Source organism: Schistocerca serialis, chromosome 7, assembly GCF_023864345.2.
Source record: "Schistocerca serialis cubense isolate TAMUIC-IGC-003099 chromosome 7, iqSchSeri2.2, whole genome shotgun sequence".
NCBI lineage: Eukaryota > Metazoa > Arthropoda > Insecta > Orthoptera > Acrididae > Schistocerca > Schistocerca serialis.
In genome coordinates, this window is record NC_064644.1 from 332,976,682 (window position 1) to 332,993,041 (window position 16,360).

General features: G+C 40.0%; 1 protein-coding gene and 1 non-coding gene across 5 annotated transcripts in view; one reads left to right on the forward strand and one right to left on the reverse strand.

The window, feature by feature from the left end:
• Positions 1-16,360, reverse strand: part of LOC126412744 (katanin-interacting protein-like) — a 354,094-nt gene that overhangs the window by 38,930 nt on the left and 298,804 nt on the right. For all 4 annotated transcript variants that reach the window (XR_007575334.1, XM_050082483.1, XM_050082482.1 and 1 more), the window contains one exon: positions 9,982-10,121. Coding sequence is in view for 3 of the 4 variants with exons in the window: in XM_050082483.1 (XP_049938440.1) it covers positions 9,982-10,121 (140 nt within the window). In the remaining variant the exon portion in view is untranslated. The remainder of the gene's footprint in view (positions 1-9,981; positions 10,122-16,360) is intronic.
• On the forward strand, positions 14,228-14,301 carry Trnat-ugu (transfer RNA threonine (anticodon UGU)). The gene has a single exon. It is a non-coding gene; the product is annotated as a tRNA-Thr (tRNA).

Consider the following 16,360-nt stretch of genomic DNA (forward strand, 5'->3'; position numbering starts at 1 on the left):
GGCTCATTACAATCACTAATCAAGTAAATGATATGTGACAGCTCCTGTGGTACACAAAACTTGTATACTATGCAGTATAATGGCCTGATGTTATGGACATAATCTTAATCTATGCAAAATGTGAGTATGGGGATTTGCTTAATTGTAACAAATGTATATTTTTCCCATTGTGACAGTAAACAAGTTTAAGAAACAATTCCTTTGTATGCTTTTCTGTAGACTTCCTTAACCATGATCATGTCATGTATATGATTACAATAACCTGTAAATGTATGTCATTTCATCTACACACTGAATAACTGAATCTTAAGGAATGTTGTTTTAAAAGGTGAGACTTAACCACCTTCAATATGCTGTCAGGATATCTACGAGGTGTGTTTTTTAAGTAAGTACCATTTTGAAATCAAAAAAACACATGCTAAGATATCTCAATAATGTTATTTTTACATGAAAGCCTGTACCTTAATCTACGCACTGACGTCATTATGGTCTGACTCTTCCTTGTTTATGTTGTATACTGAGTGTTTAAGATGCCTCCGATAATCGTGAGTCCCTCCGACTGTGGAGTACGGGCTGTTATAAGATTTCTTAGTGCTAAAGGCCTAAAAGCTTCATATTCATTGTGAGATCTGTGCAGCTTATGGAGGAAACTTTATGAGTGATGGAATGGTAAGAAAGTGGGTGAGAGCATTTAAAGATGGCTGCACAAATGTGCATGATGAACAATGGAGTGGGCGTCCTTTGGTCGTTAATGAAAGTTTGGTGCAGGAAGTGGACAATAAGATGAGAGAAAACAGACACTTTACGATTTCCTCCTTGCAGGATGACTTTCCTAAAGTTCCGAGCACTTGAATTACCGAAAATTGTGCGTGTGTTGGGTACCGAAAATGTTGACAGATGTGCACAAAACCAAACGTTTAGACAGTGCATTGACTTTCCTTGAGCGGTACCACAACGACGGTGATGATTTCTTAAGCCAAACTGTTATGGGCAATGAAACATGGGTGGCCTACTTCACACCAGAATCAAAGCAAAAATCCATGGAAGTTGAGCAAGGGCACCGTTTTGCTGCAAGACAATGCCAGTCTGCATGTGGTGAATAAGACCAAAGATCTCATCACATCTTTTCGATGGGAAACTCTAGATCATCCTCCGTACAGCCCTGATCTTGCATCCAGTGACTACCATCTGTTCCTGCACTTGAAGAAACACCTGAGTGGATAGCAGCTTCAAGACGATGACGAAGTCAAAACAGTGGTGATGCAGCAAGTCAGGTGGCAGACTTCTATGAGGAGGGATTTCAAAAACTGGTACAGCGTTATGACAAGTGCCTCAATATTGACGGAAATTATGTAGAAAAGTAGATTAAGGTACAGGCTTTCATGTAAAAATAAAATTATTGACATATCTTAGCACATCTTTTTTAAATTTCAAAATAGTACTTCCTTAAAAAACACGCCTTGTATTACAGTCACAAACGGTACAGCTATGCTAAGAATTCACATTTTATTCCTGTTCATTAAATCAGGAAAGACAATAGGACAACAACACTGATTTGTGCTGTGTAACCAAAATATTTTATTTGGCACTCCAACACAATAAAAATAAACTGAATATTTTTGTACCTTAAGTTCTGAGAGTGTTTCACTACACTCATCTCTGAACACTGGCCTGAAAACTATAATACAATTTGCATTTAGCAAGATAATTTAAAATAACATGTCAATGTTTTCCACATTTTCATAACACAGTAATGCAGTTCAAGTGAGGGTTTTATGTACTTAACAACCACAAACCTTAATTTTCTCTTAGAAAGTAAATGCACTAAACAGGACTCATATGCCTGCACATAAATGTCAACATCATTGAACTCAACGGTTGGAGCTCTGAGCCTAGCAGAAGAATCACATACATTGGCAATTACATAGGTTTTGTGGAGGATAAATAATTCTCTTCTCTCTTGCAGCTCTTTCATAGAAGTGTCTCCTTGCACCTATTACAGCAAAATTTCTGGATGCCTTTAAGCACTAAGTAACCAGCAATGTGTGCTACTGAACACTTTTAGAAAGAAAGGTCTTTCTGAGAGGAAGAAAAATACTGATATTAGGTTTCCACACATACAGAAATCTAGAGTATTTCTCGTCATCCAATCAGGCACGATGTTTCGGCAAGTCGACTTCTTGCCATCTTCAGGTGTTCCTAGAGTCTGACTGGTCTCTGATAGATGCTGACATTTTTACCCCCTCCTGCAGCTTTTGTCTGTCTGCCTCATGCGAGATTTCAATGGTTACTTCACAGCCCTTACCATCTGGATCCTCCTCACCACCACCAGATTTTCTGAGCTTCGTAGATGAGAGCTATCCTTACAGCACATCCTTCGCTCCCATAGCATTCCTGGCATGAACCTAAGGTAACTTGTTGCCCACCTGCCCTACCCAATAGTGTGTGTGTGTGTGTGTGTGTGTGTGTGTGTGTGTGGGCGCACGAGTGCATGTGTGTGTGTGCATGTGAACACAATCCCCACCCCAGTGCCCTCGCCCAAGTTGTGTCCCCACATCTACTAGGTGTGTGCTGTTTCTCATGCCCTAGTCTATGAAATCACATGCCCAGCTGTCTGCCAACTGCCTCCTCTACTTGCACCCCTAGCTTGACCATGGATAGCTACCCAAACTCCCATAAGCCGCTTAACCTCAAACTCCTCCCCGCCTCCTGCCTCTCTCCACCCCTCACCCCACTACACCCTACATTCCCACCTCACCTCAGTAAACTCACCATAGACCAGGAAAGAGATGGCAGTCAATCGAGCACAATCAGGTTTGCCAGAAGTTTCATAAAAAGAGATTCCCTGATTTTCCCTGATTTCCAGACAAGTTTTAGCATTTTTCCCTGACAAATTTTGATATCTCTAGGGTAAGTAAAGATATAAGTTGACAAAAAACGTAAGGACTTCTGTGTTTCTCTCCCGTTCTGTTTTGTACTGTTTTAGGGTGCAAAAACAACTAGGATCATATGTACCCATGTCAAAACTGTGAAACACGATGTAAAGTGAGGAGTTAAAAATGACTACATGTCAATCCACAATGACGGAAGACAGCTAAAAACAGGGATGGGAAGAAAGGTCTATAACATACGCCATAGAGAAATGGAGGGCCAGAACTAAAAATTAAATGGCCTTCGCCATATTGCTATGATGGATAAAAAGTAAAATGCCGATAACACAGAAGGCAAATGCGAACAGGAATGTAACTAGTCAAAAAAAGGGTATTTCATCAGGAAATGGCGGACAGTTAAAAATTGGATGCAATGTGCACAAAGTGGTAGGGGAGCACTACTTAACAAATGACAATGGCTAAAAAGGCAGTGCCCAATACGCAACCTAGTTAAAATGACCTCCTCATGGTGGGAGGGGGGAGAGGAGGTCATCCAAGCCACTGGGAGAGGCTTAATAACCCAGAGCTTACTCCCATGAAGGGAGGACTAGTGGCGACGGCAAAGTCAAACCACCTCCTGACAGATGGTAACATAGAGTTCATCAGAGGGAATGTAAGAACTAGTGGGCTGAGGTAAAAGGACTGCAGCCTTTGCAGCAGTGTCAGCAGCCTTGTTTCCTGTCAGACTGACATGACCAGGAACCTACATAAACATCACAGAAGCTCCATCAAAAGTGAGCAAGTGCAAGCTTTCCTGGACCTGTAGCATTAAGTGACAGATGGTATACAGTGCATAGAGAATTTGAAGGGCGCTGAAAGTTTGAGCAGATGACACAATTCAAATGCTTGTGTCGCCAGATGTACTCCATGGCTTGACATAGGGTGAAGAGCTCTGCTGTAAATACTGAAAAATGTGCCATACGTCAATACCAAAAATGTCAGTGCCAACGATGAAAGCACACCAGACACCATGGTCAGTCCGAGAGCCATCAGTGTACACAAAGGTACTTTCACAAAATTCTGTGTGAAGGTTGTGAAACTGAAGGCGATACAGCAAGGCTGGTGTAGTGTCCTTAGGAAGCGAATAAAGGCCAAGGTGAACATGAGCCACAACACGAAGCAAAGGTGGTGATGGGTTCACACCCCACCAGGAAAGTTGCAAGGAGCCTGAAGTTAATCCGCTGGAGCAAGAGCCAAAAGCGAACTCCAGGAGGTAACAGAGAAGAGGGATGCACCCCATACTGGCAATCAAAGGAGTCATCGAAGAAGGAGGCACAGGATTGATGGCCACACATAGCAGACAAATAGCGTGCATATCTGCTGAGGAGGAAGTCACGGTGGTAGGACCGTGGTAGTTCGACAGCTTCTGCATACAGACTCTCAACTGGGCTAACGCAGAAGGCGCCAATGGCCAATTGAATGCTATGAAGATGGCTAGTATTGAGACAGCCTAGGAGGGATGGATGTGGAAAGGCATAAACAAAGCACCCATAGCCTAGTTTCATACGGACAAGGGATGGGTACAAATGGTGGAGGGTGGTTCCATCTGCACCCCAGTAGGACTACGAGAGTTTCCTATTGAGCAGGAGCCCCAGGAATTTCGTAGTTTCAATGAATGGAAGAGCAACAGGCCCAAGATGTAAAGATGGTGGGAGAAACCAATTGCACCACCAGAAGCTCATACAAACAGTTTTGTCAGTGGAAAAACGAAAGCCATTGTTCATGCTCCATGAGTAAAGATGATTGAGACATCGCTCAAGATGCTGTTCAATGAGATAGGTCCATGAAGAACTGCAATAGACGGAAAAATCATCAACAAAAAGGGAGCTGGAGATGCCCAGTGTGAGACAGGCCATTATAGGGTTAATGGTGATAGCAAAGAGGGTGACGCTCAGGAAGGAACCCAGAGGCACACTGTTTTCCTGGATAAAGGTGTCTAACAAGGCAGAATCCACACATACTTTGAAAACTCAGTCTTTTAAAAATTCCTCAAGGAAACAGGGCAGTTGGCCACGGAAGCCCCACATGTAGAGTTGTGGAGGATACCAGTCCTCCAGCAGGTGTTGTAGGTTTTCTCCAAATCGAAAAACGCAGCCACAGTCTGGGATTTCCACAGAAAACCATTCATGACTTGGGTGGACTAAGTGATGAGATGGTCAACTGCAGAACACCATGCTCAAAATCCATACTGTGCAATGGTTAGTAAATTGTGAGACTTGAGGCACCATACCAGCTGGGCATGAATCACATGTTTCATCACCTCGCAAACACAGCTGGTGAGAGAGATGGAGCAGTAGTAGAAGGAATGTGTTTGTCCTTACTGGGCTTAGGTATGGGTATGATAGTGGCTTCACACCAGTATCTGGGAAACTTGCTCTCTGCCCAGGTGCAGTTGTACATATTAAGCAGAAAGTGCTCGCCCACAAGACAAAGGTACTGCAAGTTCTGAATATGAACAGCATCTGGCCTTGGGTCGGAGGCTCTGGATGAAGTGAGAGCATGATCTAGTTCCCTTGAAGTAACAGTATGCATTGCAACACCCATGATTCTGAGAAGAGAGCCTCCTCCACTCATTTCCAATGGAGGAAGGCGGCTGATAATGGGAGGAGCTCAAAATTTCCTCAAAACGGCGGCCCAGGGTGCTGGAGACAGCAGCAGGGCCCATGATGACATCATCTGCTACTGTCAGGCCAGAAACTGGCGAATGGATCTTGGTCGCAGAAAGCCATTGGAGGTTGGCCCACACGACGGAAGAGGGGGTGGAACTGTTAAATGAACAAGCAAATGAAATCCAGCTAGCTTTTATGTTATCCTGAAGAGTGTGACAACACTGTACATGCATCTGTTTACAATGTATCCAGTTTGCGTTTATAGGATAATATTTAACAACACAATGAGCACGTCTCCAAGTGCAAATTGCATCACAGCATATCTCAGTTTCCCCAGGGACTGAGAGATGGCATAGTAAGAGAAATTGCAGGGAATGGAACATTCTGCGGCATTAAGGGTAATGTTTGTAAGATATTCCACCTTGTCATCACAACTGGGGAAATCGTGTTCATCGAAGGTCACCAGGTAAGAGTAAAGCCTCCAGCAGGCCTTACTAAGCTACGATCTGGGTGTGTACAGAGGTGGGATAGGAGTCAGTAAGCAGATACCACATGGGAAATAGTTGCTCGAGTAGGTGTCAGAAGGAACGGACTATCAAAACAATGGGCAAGATGGGCAGTGCAGAAAGATAGGTCCAAATGGGAATAGGTGTACGAGGAGTCTGAATGAAACATGGGTGCTCCTGTGTTAACACAGAAAAGGTCAAGTTGATTAAGAAGGTCAGCCAAGAGGGCACCTCTCAGACAGGTTCTGGGAGAATCCCAAATGAGATGGGGCACATTAAAGTCACCGACCAGCAGAAATGGGTGAGGTAGCTGCCTAATAAGCTGGAGGAAGTTGGCCCTGATGACATCGAATGCTGGAGGGATGTAAATGGTACAAAGGGAAAATGTTCATAGAGGAAGGAAAAGGCGAACTGCAACAGTCTGAAGACAGGCAGGCAGGGACATGTGTTGACTATGAACATCATCCCACTCGAGTAGCATGACTACCCCATGAGATGGAATGCTGACCTTGGACGGAAGGTCAAAATGGACCAGGAAGAAATACAAAAGCCCAAATTGGTCGTGAGAAGGCAATTTTGTTTCCTGAAGGCAGAGTACAAGTGGATGCTGCGATTCTAAAAGCAGCCATAAATTCTCTTTGTTGGATCAAAGGCCATGAACGTTTCATTGGAAGAGAGTCATGATGAGGAAAAAATGAAGTGATGTCGACTGCCGACTGCCAGCCTGTGAAGACTCACTGCTGCAGGGCACTGAGGCAGGAGGATCCAGCTCCATGAGGTCCACAGAAGAGTCGCCTTTCTTCTGCTGTCAGTCTGCGGAGTGCACTGCAGAAAAACAGTTGGTGGTGTGCACAGACAACACAGAGGCCACCCGGGCAAAGGTATCATATGGCGACACCATCGAAGAGGATCTTTGAGTCGGTGAAGGAGAAGACCGTTTGCCTTTGGCGGACTTCTTCGAGTCTTTCTGGTCATCAGTGTCAACAAGACATTCGAGTGTGGTTGAAATTGTGACACTGGTGGTAGCACAACGGGTTTGGAATGTATGCTCAGACTGCAAGAACCTCATAACCTGCTCTGAGTGTGGACAGTAGCACCAGTAGGTGAGAAAAAGTGTGTCTGTGTGGGCATTAAGGAGACATCTACCTTTTTCATCACCCGATGGACAGTAATGACACCCTGATCAGAGAGGTATGTTCGGCTTCAGTCAGACTGTTGAACAGCCAAGTGTTAATACCACCATGGGAAGAATTAAGAGTTTGATGGGCCTTGACATGAACAGGATAGTCATGGAGAAAAGACACATGAAGCAGTTGTTGTCCCTGAGAACCAGAAGTAGTCTCCAAAAGCAAAGTGCCATTCCGTAAATGAGAGCTTGATTTCACAGGGCCAGAAAATGCATCAACACCTTTCTGAATAATAAACAGATTTACCATTGCGGAAGACTGACTGTCTTCAGTACGTGAAACCACGAGGTACTGTGGTGCAGCTGGGAGGGTATTTGAATGTGGTGCAGCTGGGAGGGTCTTTGAATCATCAGCCTAATTCTGTTTATGTTTTTTAGACGCTGATTGTGAAGATGATTGGCTCATTGCAAGAAAATCCCCAATGTTTGCCAGCGTCTCAGATGATGTGCTCCTTCCAATTGGGGTCCCCCTTCACAAGGGGGCGCAACCACCTTAGGTGATTGCTCACACCTCAGGTCACACCTCCTGAACACTGGACAGAGGGACAATCGGCAGTTTTAGAAGGTAGCAGCTCAGGCAATCACCCCTCCCTGGGCCTGGCCTTGTAAAGGGACACCATCCTCTAGCATTACTTTTCCTCAAGAGAAGTAATTGATAACAAAAATAATTAGAATTTTTTAAACAGGTTAATATTATCTCAGTTGTTTTTCTAAAAGAATTTCATATGATTTTGTACATGTCATATATTTCAGGCTGTAATCCATAAAAAGAATTACTTTATTTTCGTTGTTATAATAGGTATGTACTAGCTGTGTATGTACAGTTAAAATAAATCTTTTTTTGAAATATTTGAAATTAGGAAATATCTGGCACACTTAAAATTCCTATTATTAATTGTGCAATTTGACAATATTTCTTATGTTTACTTCCGGGTTCATTTATAAAATAATGATATAAATTGGTAGAGATTCATTTGTCAATAAAATTTATAAACTCTTTGGAATATTGTTAGTACCACAGAATGGATTAGTAGTGGGCATGCCTCTGATGTGATCGGACGTGTTTTTATTTTTGGCAATAACAATGTAATTTTCGGTTTTGTTGAAATAGAAATTGTAAAGACAGTGTGACATAGAAAAAAGAGAAAGAATAAAAATTACAGAAACAAAAATTACTGCCCGATCAGTTAGAGATACCCACAGAAATGGCCTGTGGTTTTGGTATGTCGTGAAGTCCACTTGTGTGGCCAGATATTCATATGTTACACACACCATGTTGATGAAATGAAACCAATGAGATTATTCCAGTGTTTTTTCATGTGTCCTTGATATTTCCCTGATACGTTTGAAATACCCTGATATTCCCTCATTTCCAGAATTTGTGGCAACCCTGAAAATGTATGGGGACAGGTGTGTGTGTGTGTGTGTGTTCGCGTGCATGTTTTTCCTACACATCTGAAAAAGGAAATGCATTCCAAAAGCTATCCAAGCTCTGTACCTTTGTTTGTGTACCCATCAATGACACAGTGCTTCTGCCTTTCGGTGAGCTGTGCCCTTTATTCCTAAATAATTCGTAATTTTCAATCAGAACCTTCCGTACATTATTATGGTAAAAAATATATTTTTCCTGAGGAGCCTCTTAAGAAATTGGGGGGTGGGGGAGGGGGTGGGGGGTCATCTTACACTCAGGTACATACGGTATTACAGAAACTGAAGCAAGTTCGTAGGGAGGTTTTGAAAGCACACATATGGGAGATCTCAAACCATGTTTTCCTTTAACTTACATTATTCTTCATTTTAATTACTTTGTACTGATCAATGTTTAGTTTGATCTGTTCTATATAATCATTAAAGAGATATAAAAATTAACAGGTTATTTTTATGTTTCCCGTATCATCAGAATCCACCAGTTAGTCACCCTGACAACGAATGCAGTAAAGACTGTCAAGTTGTTGGTATATTGGTTTTGACTGGTGTTTCACAATGACGCAGCCTAATATTTAAAATGGTATTTTAAATTTTTTTCTTCTTGTTACATCTTGCTCCTTATAAAACCTATCGACAAAATTCTAGTGATTTAACATTATTTTTAAATTTGGGTCTGGCTGCTTTCTAATGTCTGTTTCTGTTCCAGGACCTGGTAAATGGTAATCCTTTTCTCTCACAAATCTGTATCTAATGATTTCAGTAGCACCAGCATGCTAAACTTCAATGTCAGAAGAGAATGTCTGCACCATATTGTGAAAAGTTAAACTGTGTGATAAAACTTGCCTTCCAAGGAGATGGTGATAATCTGTTCACTGTCGTTGAGTACTTTAATGAGAGCAGGGAAGGACATAGCCAGAAACAGACTGTTAGAAACAGACTGCCTGAAGAACATTATAAAGCACTCTCTGATGTGAAGTACAGTAGTTTGCAGGGTATATATGTAGAAGTAGATAGAGAACACTGTGAATGAGAATTCATATACATGTAATTGAGTGAATGGATTAGAGTGAGATAGTGAAAAGGAGGAATCTGATGGCTGTAGAGGCTAGGAGATGTTTACACACAGCTTCATAGGTGCACTTAAAAATCTTGTTAACATTTAAGTACTAAAACTGAAAGGTGTTTACTAAGTTTTTCAATCTGTAGTAAAGTAACAAAGAAATATAGGATTTAGATGAGAATATTACATTAAGAAAGTTCACATTGTTTGATTGATTTGATTTCATCAGCTACTCAGTATGTCTTTGAAGTATAATAATTACCTCATCTGGGAGAATTGGGGCTAGCCACATATGTTGACCATCTAGTGTGTCATTAACACCATCCACGAGTTTTTCTGGTGTTCTCACATCACCTTCAACACCTTCTAATACATTCACACTGTCCGGATGTGCTCCAATGTCTGAAATAACATGATATTTTAATATAGTATTTGCAAAATATACTAATGGATAACATGAATTGCTTAATAAGACCATTGCAACTATACCAAGACAGTCATTCAGAGCAGAAAGAAAACTACTTCAATAAGTAATGACAACATACAAAAATGTTAAGTCACACCACAGAAATGACAATTCACCGCATTAAGGTAGACAGAAAGTTTGAGATAATATCTTCCCACTTATTATGCAAACAGCACATGATGTCATATAGTTTCGTATTTTGGGGAAACTTATCAGTAACTTAAAAATTTTCAGAGTTCAAGAACATGTAAAACGAATTACTTGTGTCATGAATTCAAGAATGTAATCCAGAGGCTTATTCAAACAATAGAAACTCCAGGTAGGAATATCAACAAAGCAGGAAAAGACAGATTGCTGCTTACCATAAGGACATATCAAGCTGCACATAGGCACATTTAAAAGACACTTACAGGGTGACAACTTTTGAACTGTATGATATAAAATTGTCGTAACTTTTGAACGGTTTGCATTAGGATGTTCAAACTGCATGGTTTGCCGCAAGGCATGATGGGAATTAGCATGTGCATGCATGGTTTGGTTTAGCGGCTAAGCCCTCTTTCATTTGGATGGGTTCATCAATAAGAAAAACTGGTGCATTTGGGGGACTTAGAATCCATATTTTGCAATCAAGAAGCCTCTTTACCCTCAACGGGTGACTGTGTGGTGTGCAACGTCCTGTCATGGAATAATCGGTGTGATATTCCTTGATAGCACGATGGCTACCGAATGGTACGTGAAGGTTTTGGAAGATGATTTCATATCTATTATCCAAAGTGACCCTGATTTCGACAAGATGTGGATCATCCAAGATGGAGTTCAACCCTATCGAAGCAGGGGAATATTTGATGTCCTGGATAAGCACTATGGGGACTGCATTCTGGCTCTAGGGTACCCAGAGGCCACTGGAATGGGCTGCCACATTCTCCAGATGTGAACACATTTGACTCCTTTTTGTGGGGCTATATTAAAAGCAAGATCTACAGTAATAACCCCAAAACCATTGCTGAGCTGAAAACAGCCATTCAGGAGGCCACCGACAGCATTGATATTCCAACACTTCAGCACGTTATGCAGAATTTCACTGTTCATCTGCACTACATCACCATCAATGATGGCAGGCATATCGAACATGTCCAAATATCTGTAGTGATATTTACATGTTGAAAGAACTGTGGGCATGCTATAGTTTGTAACTAATGTATGTTTTTTCATATAGTTCAATAACTGTCACCCTGTACATCTAGCTCTCGGCCACAGCCTTCATCAGTAAATGATAGGCACACACCAGCAAGCACAGATCACTCACACACAATTGTTAACTCCAGCATCAGCATTCTGGCCTGAGATGCTAGAGCTGGCAGTTGTGTGTGTGTGAGGTGTGCTTGCTTGTGTGTGTGAACGGTGTGTGTCTATCCTTTACTGATGAAGGCTGTGGCCGAAAGCTGTATGTAAGTGTCTTTTAATTGTGCCTGTCTGCAACTTGATGTGTCTTCTTTACTGCAGGTAACAATCTGTCTTTTTCTACACTGTTGAGGCTTAGTCAAAGAACTTGAAATACTATGTAATGCTTCCCATTATAATTATTCCATAATGTAATATGTCATAAATAACATAGCATTTCTCTTTCAAACTGAAAGCTCAGTTCACTAAATCAATAACAGAAATAAAGAGTTTTAGTCCATTGACAAATTTTTTTGTAGACCCAACTGATGTATGTTGTTGTTGTGGTCTTCAGTCCAGAAACTGATGTATATATTATTAATATCAAATAATGGTTATACAAAATCTTCTGTACATCTTCAGTGCAGTAATGCAGACTGTATAAGCAAATGTTCTAAATTATCTTATGCATGTCAGTTTATACACAATTATGTGTTTGTGGTATGTGTGGATAACTTTTAATGAAAATGTTTCAGATTTTTTACGTATTTCACTTCCTCGAGATCCTTTTCTTTTATGATCTGTGGAAGGAATGTTAGCATATTTTTCTCTTGAAGATATGTATTGTATATTTTTGTTTTTATGACATGTACAACATTCTTGATGATTTCCTCACTATGGATCTATGGAAAAATTCTATCTATCAATTAAAGCTGTGAGCTCACTGGCAGAAAGAAAGATCCTGGATGGCAGTTGCTGACAATGCCCTCTTGGTTTGCATAGTTTTTAGGCATTGCATTGGTTACTAGTCAACAAAATTCTCCTTCCAAAGAAATGGAAAACATTATGATTACTGTGACTTACCAGTTGAAGAATCTATGAGCATGTTGGCACCATGAACTGCATTTACGAATTTGATGTTAATATTTGACAAAGTATATATACTCTGGTTGGTGTACAATATAGTTTAGCTATGCCTAGTGCATTCTAACCTGAATGACTTGGCGGATGACAGGAATGTTTGCCTGAAAACGGGGCTACAACACAGAAATTTGTTGGAAAGAACAAACATAAATAAATAAAATAAAAACAAAGAGTAGGTGTGGGACATCTATTTCCAATGCAAACTCATACTGCAGCAACCGGACTGAGTTTATCACTCACATAATTTAGGCTGCAAATCCCCATTTCAGTACAATCAGTGTCAGACACCACATGCAGATTCACTAATTAGCTATGTCATAGAGCAGCCTGTGAAGTAGCATCAAGGTACACCCATATGACAGAACTTTTAAAGATGACATTAATGTGCATATGGTGTATCTGACAGTTAAGGGGTCTTGTTGGCCACACTGGGCTGGACTCAGAGGTGGTCTGCACCACTGTTGTAGTGTTCGCCACGGGGTGGCAGCAGTACTTGAGACACTTAGCTGAGAGACGGCAGATTTCAGATTCCATGACTGGCAGAGGCTGTAGTATAAGAGATACTGCAGTTGTAGGTGTCAGCAAGTAAACTAAGAATTTGGCCTGGTGGTTGGAAATACCCAGCATGCGTGACCATTAGAGAGGTCCTTGATGGGGCTAGACACTGGCAGAAACAAGGGACTGCAATACTTACTAAATATACCCAAGTTCAGTAAAACCCAATGCAATACATCTAGAGAACAAGCAACCATGGACACTTGCACAGAAAAATAAGATGAGTATGTTCGTAAAAATACACCCTCAATCAAAAAAGAAGTTTCTGAGTACTATCAAAGTTTTGCAAAAAAATGAACTTTAAAATTTAACATCTCTTCAAGGAATTGGAGATTTTGATAAATTATGTCTCAATGGATAGAGTTTGAACAGCTGCATCAGAATGTACTTATAGAATTTTGTACATTTTATATATTTTGAACTATATCCCAGAGTATATATCAATTTCAAACAATAAATAATAAACTGATAAAAGTAGCAGCAGCATAGCAAAATTAAGCTAAGGTATCTATGCGTAAGTGTAATTATTTCAATATGTTTGTAATTTTTCAACAGTAAAACATCATACATTAACTATCCTGCTGACGAAACTATAACTATTGTAAAAACTAAGACAGTCAGTGAGAAACTAAAGACAACATCAGAAAGCTGAGAAAATTTTGTTATAGATTGAGATGTTTTATATGTTTATTAGATATATGGGAAATAAATGTATGATAAATTTCATTACAGTCTGAGTGCATAAATAGCTGGTCTCCATCCTGAGTGAGATCCACCGATTTGAAGACTTGCTACACAGCAGATGTGTGTATCGATGAGTGAAGAGTGAATTGCAAACTTAAAAGTGTTTGAAATGTTCCTAAGTACAAATTGGGGACTTGCAAAAGTCTCAAATGTCAGCAGTGAAAACTTAGAAGTTTTACAAGACAAGTTCATTGACTTGTAATATTTCCAAGAGTTACAGCAGGTAAAACTTGCAGTAACTTCACACAAGTTAGCCATTGGGAAACTTGTAATATTTCCGTGAGTTAGTGAGAGGTTGGACTTATAATAATTATGGTAATGAGTAATGAGTATAATGGGCGGGGGCACTACGAATGTAGTGCGGGACAATACGTTGAGAATGTGGGTCTCGCGGGAGGCGTGCCAGAGATAAATCCCTACAGTCGCACTATCCTCTGTGTCCTCGGTGGCTCAGATGGACAGAGCGTCTGCCATGTAAGCAGGAGATCCCGGGTTCGAGTCCCGGTTGGGGCACACATTTTAATCTGTCCCCGTTGACGTATGTCAATGCCTGTATGTAGCTAAGGGTGTTCATTTCATTGTAATTTCATTCTAATGAGCTGCATGGTCACCGATGGTATCTGTTCTTTCGGACATGTCCGAAAGAACAGATACCATCTTAGTATATACTTAGTATATAATTATGGTAGCTACCGGAGCTACCTAATAGTTATTAACATGATGCACTGTTTGAATGGTAAATTCACAAAGCATTAGTTAGTTAGTTTCATGTTCTATGGATCATTTGCATGACGAAATGTAATGATGTGGAACAAGTCATTTCACAATCACATCACAAATATGGCTATATACTGAGCATGTATAGGTGTGAATTCTGAAAAGGAAACACAGTTGTTAGTTAGTAATTCCTGTCTACCCTCTTTTACACCTTACAATAATAGAAATTCTTCCACAGATTAGGAGTTGTCAAGGAGAAACTTTCAGTTTGTTTTCAAATTGTACTTTTCTGTCTATCAGACATTTTATATCACTGGGTAAGTGATCAAAGGTTTTAGTTGCAGGATTATGCATTCCTTTTTCTGCTGAAGACAATTTCAATGTGAAGTAATGAATGTCATTTTTCTCTTTGGTGATGTAATTATGTGACTCATTGTTCCTTTCGAATTGCAGAACTGTAGTGGGTTATTTACAACCAATTTCATTACGGAAGAAATATACTATGAAGAAGTAGCCAGGATGCCTAATTCCTTAAACAGACGTCTACAAGATGATGGTAAGTGAGTACCACATATTATTTTTACACCACATTTTTCAGCAATGAAGGCTTTCTTTCCTAAAGATGATTTACCCCACAACATTATTCTGTATGACATTACTGAATGAAAATATGCAAAATATGTCACCTTACTGATTCGTTTCTCCTCAAGATTTGCAAATATTCTAAGCACAAATGAGGATACACTAAGTTGTTTTAGGAGTGCCAAAATATGCATATTCCAGTTTAAATTATCTTCAATATGAACACCTTATTTATTATTTCCTCGCCACGTGTTACACTTGGGACTGGTGTAGTACCTCTAGATGTGCAAAAATGAATATGTTTTGTCTTCTTGAAATTGAGAGTGGCACCATTTGTGAAAAATTAGTCAATGTCTGTTAAGAACATTGCTTACCATTTCTCCTGTTACTGTATGGACTGATTACAATACTAGTGTCATCCACAAAAGAACTAATTCTGCTTGTTGTGTACTAGATGGATGTTCATTAACGTGTATGGGGAATAATGGTGAGACGTTCCCTGATTACATTTGTTGCATTACTAAGTACAAGTTTTTGCATTCTTTTGGTTAAATAAGATAGTCTCCATAGGTAGGTTACCTTAACACTCACATTAAACCACAATTTATCTAGAAGAATACTGTGGTTCATACAGTCAAATGCTTTAGGCCATAGAAAATACCAAACAGAGCTTTTTTTTTTTTTTTTTTTTTTTAATTTAATACTTCTAATATTTGGTGAGTGAATGTGTAAATGGCATTCTCAGCAGGGCAATTCTTCTGAAACCCAAACTGTGATTTAATGAGGATACAATTGTTGCTCATGTAGGAGGCTATTCTAGAAAACACCACCTTCACTAAAAATGTGGGAAATGACATCAGCAGTGAAACTGGTCAGTAGTTATTAAGAAGTCTCATATCACCTTCCTGATAAAGGGATTTAACAATGACATATTTTAATCTCTCTGGAAAAATGTCACGAGTAAGTGATGCATTACATATTTCAGATAAGACACGGCTTATTACATGGGAACAAATCTTTAGTACTCTGTTGAAAACTCCATCAAATCCAGATGAGCTTCTATTTTTGAGAGAATAAACAATTTTCTTAATTTCAGAAAGAGAAGTTGGTGATACTTTCATATGACTGCATTTTGATGAGAGATATTTTTCAACATACTGCTGTGATTTTCTCCTGGACTGTTTGTCCCTATATTTGCTACAAGTGCATGCTGAAAAGTAATGCCTCCAAAATTTTTTATGTGAAAACTCTAAAAGATTTTTAAATAAAACAA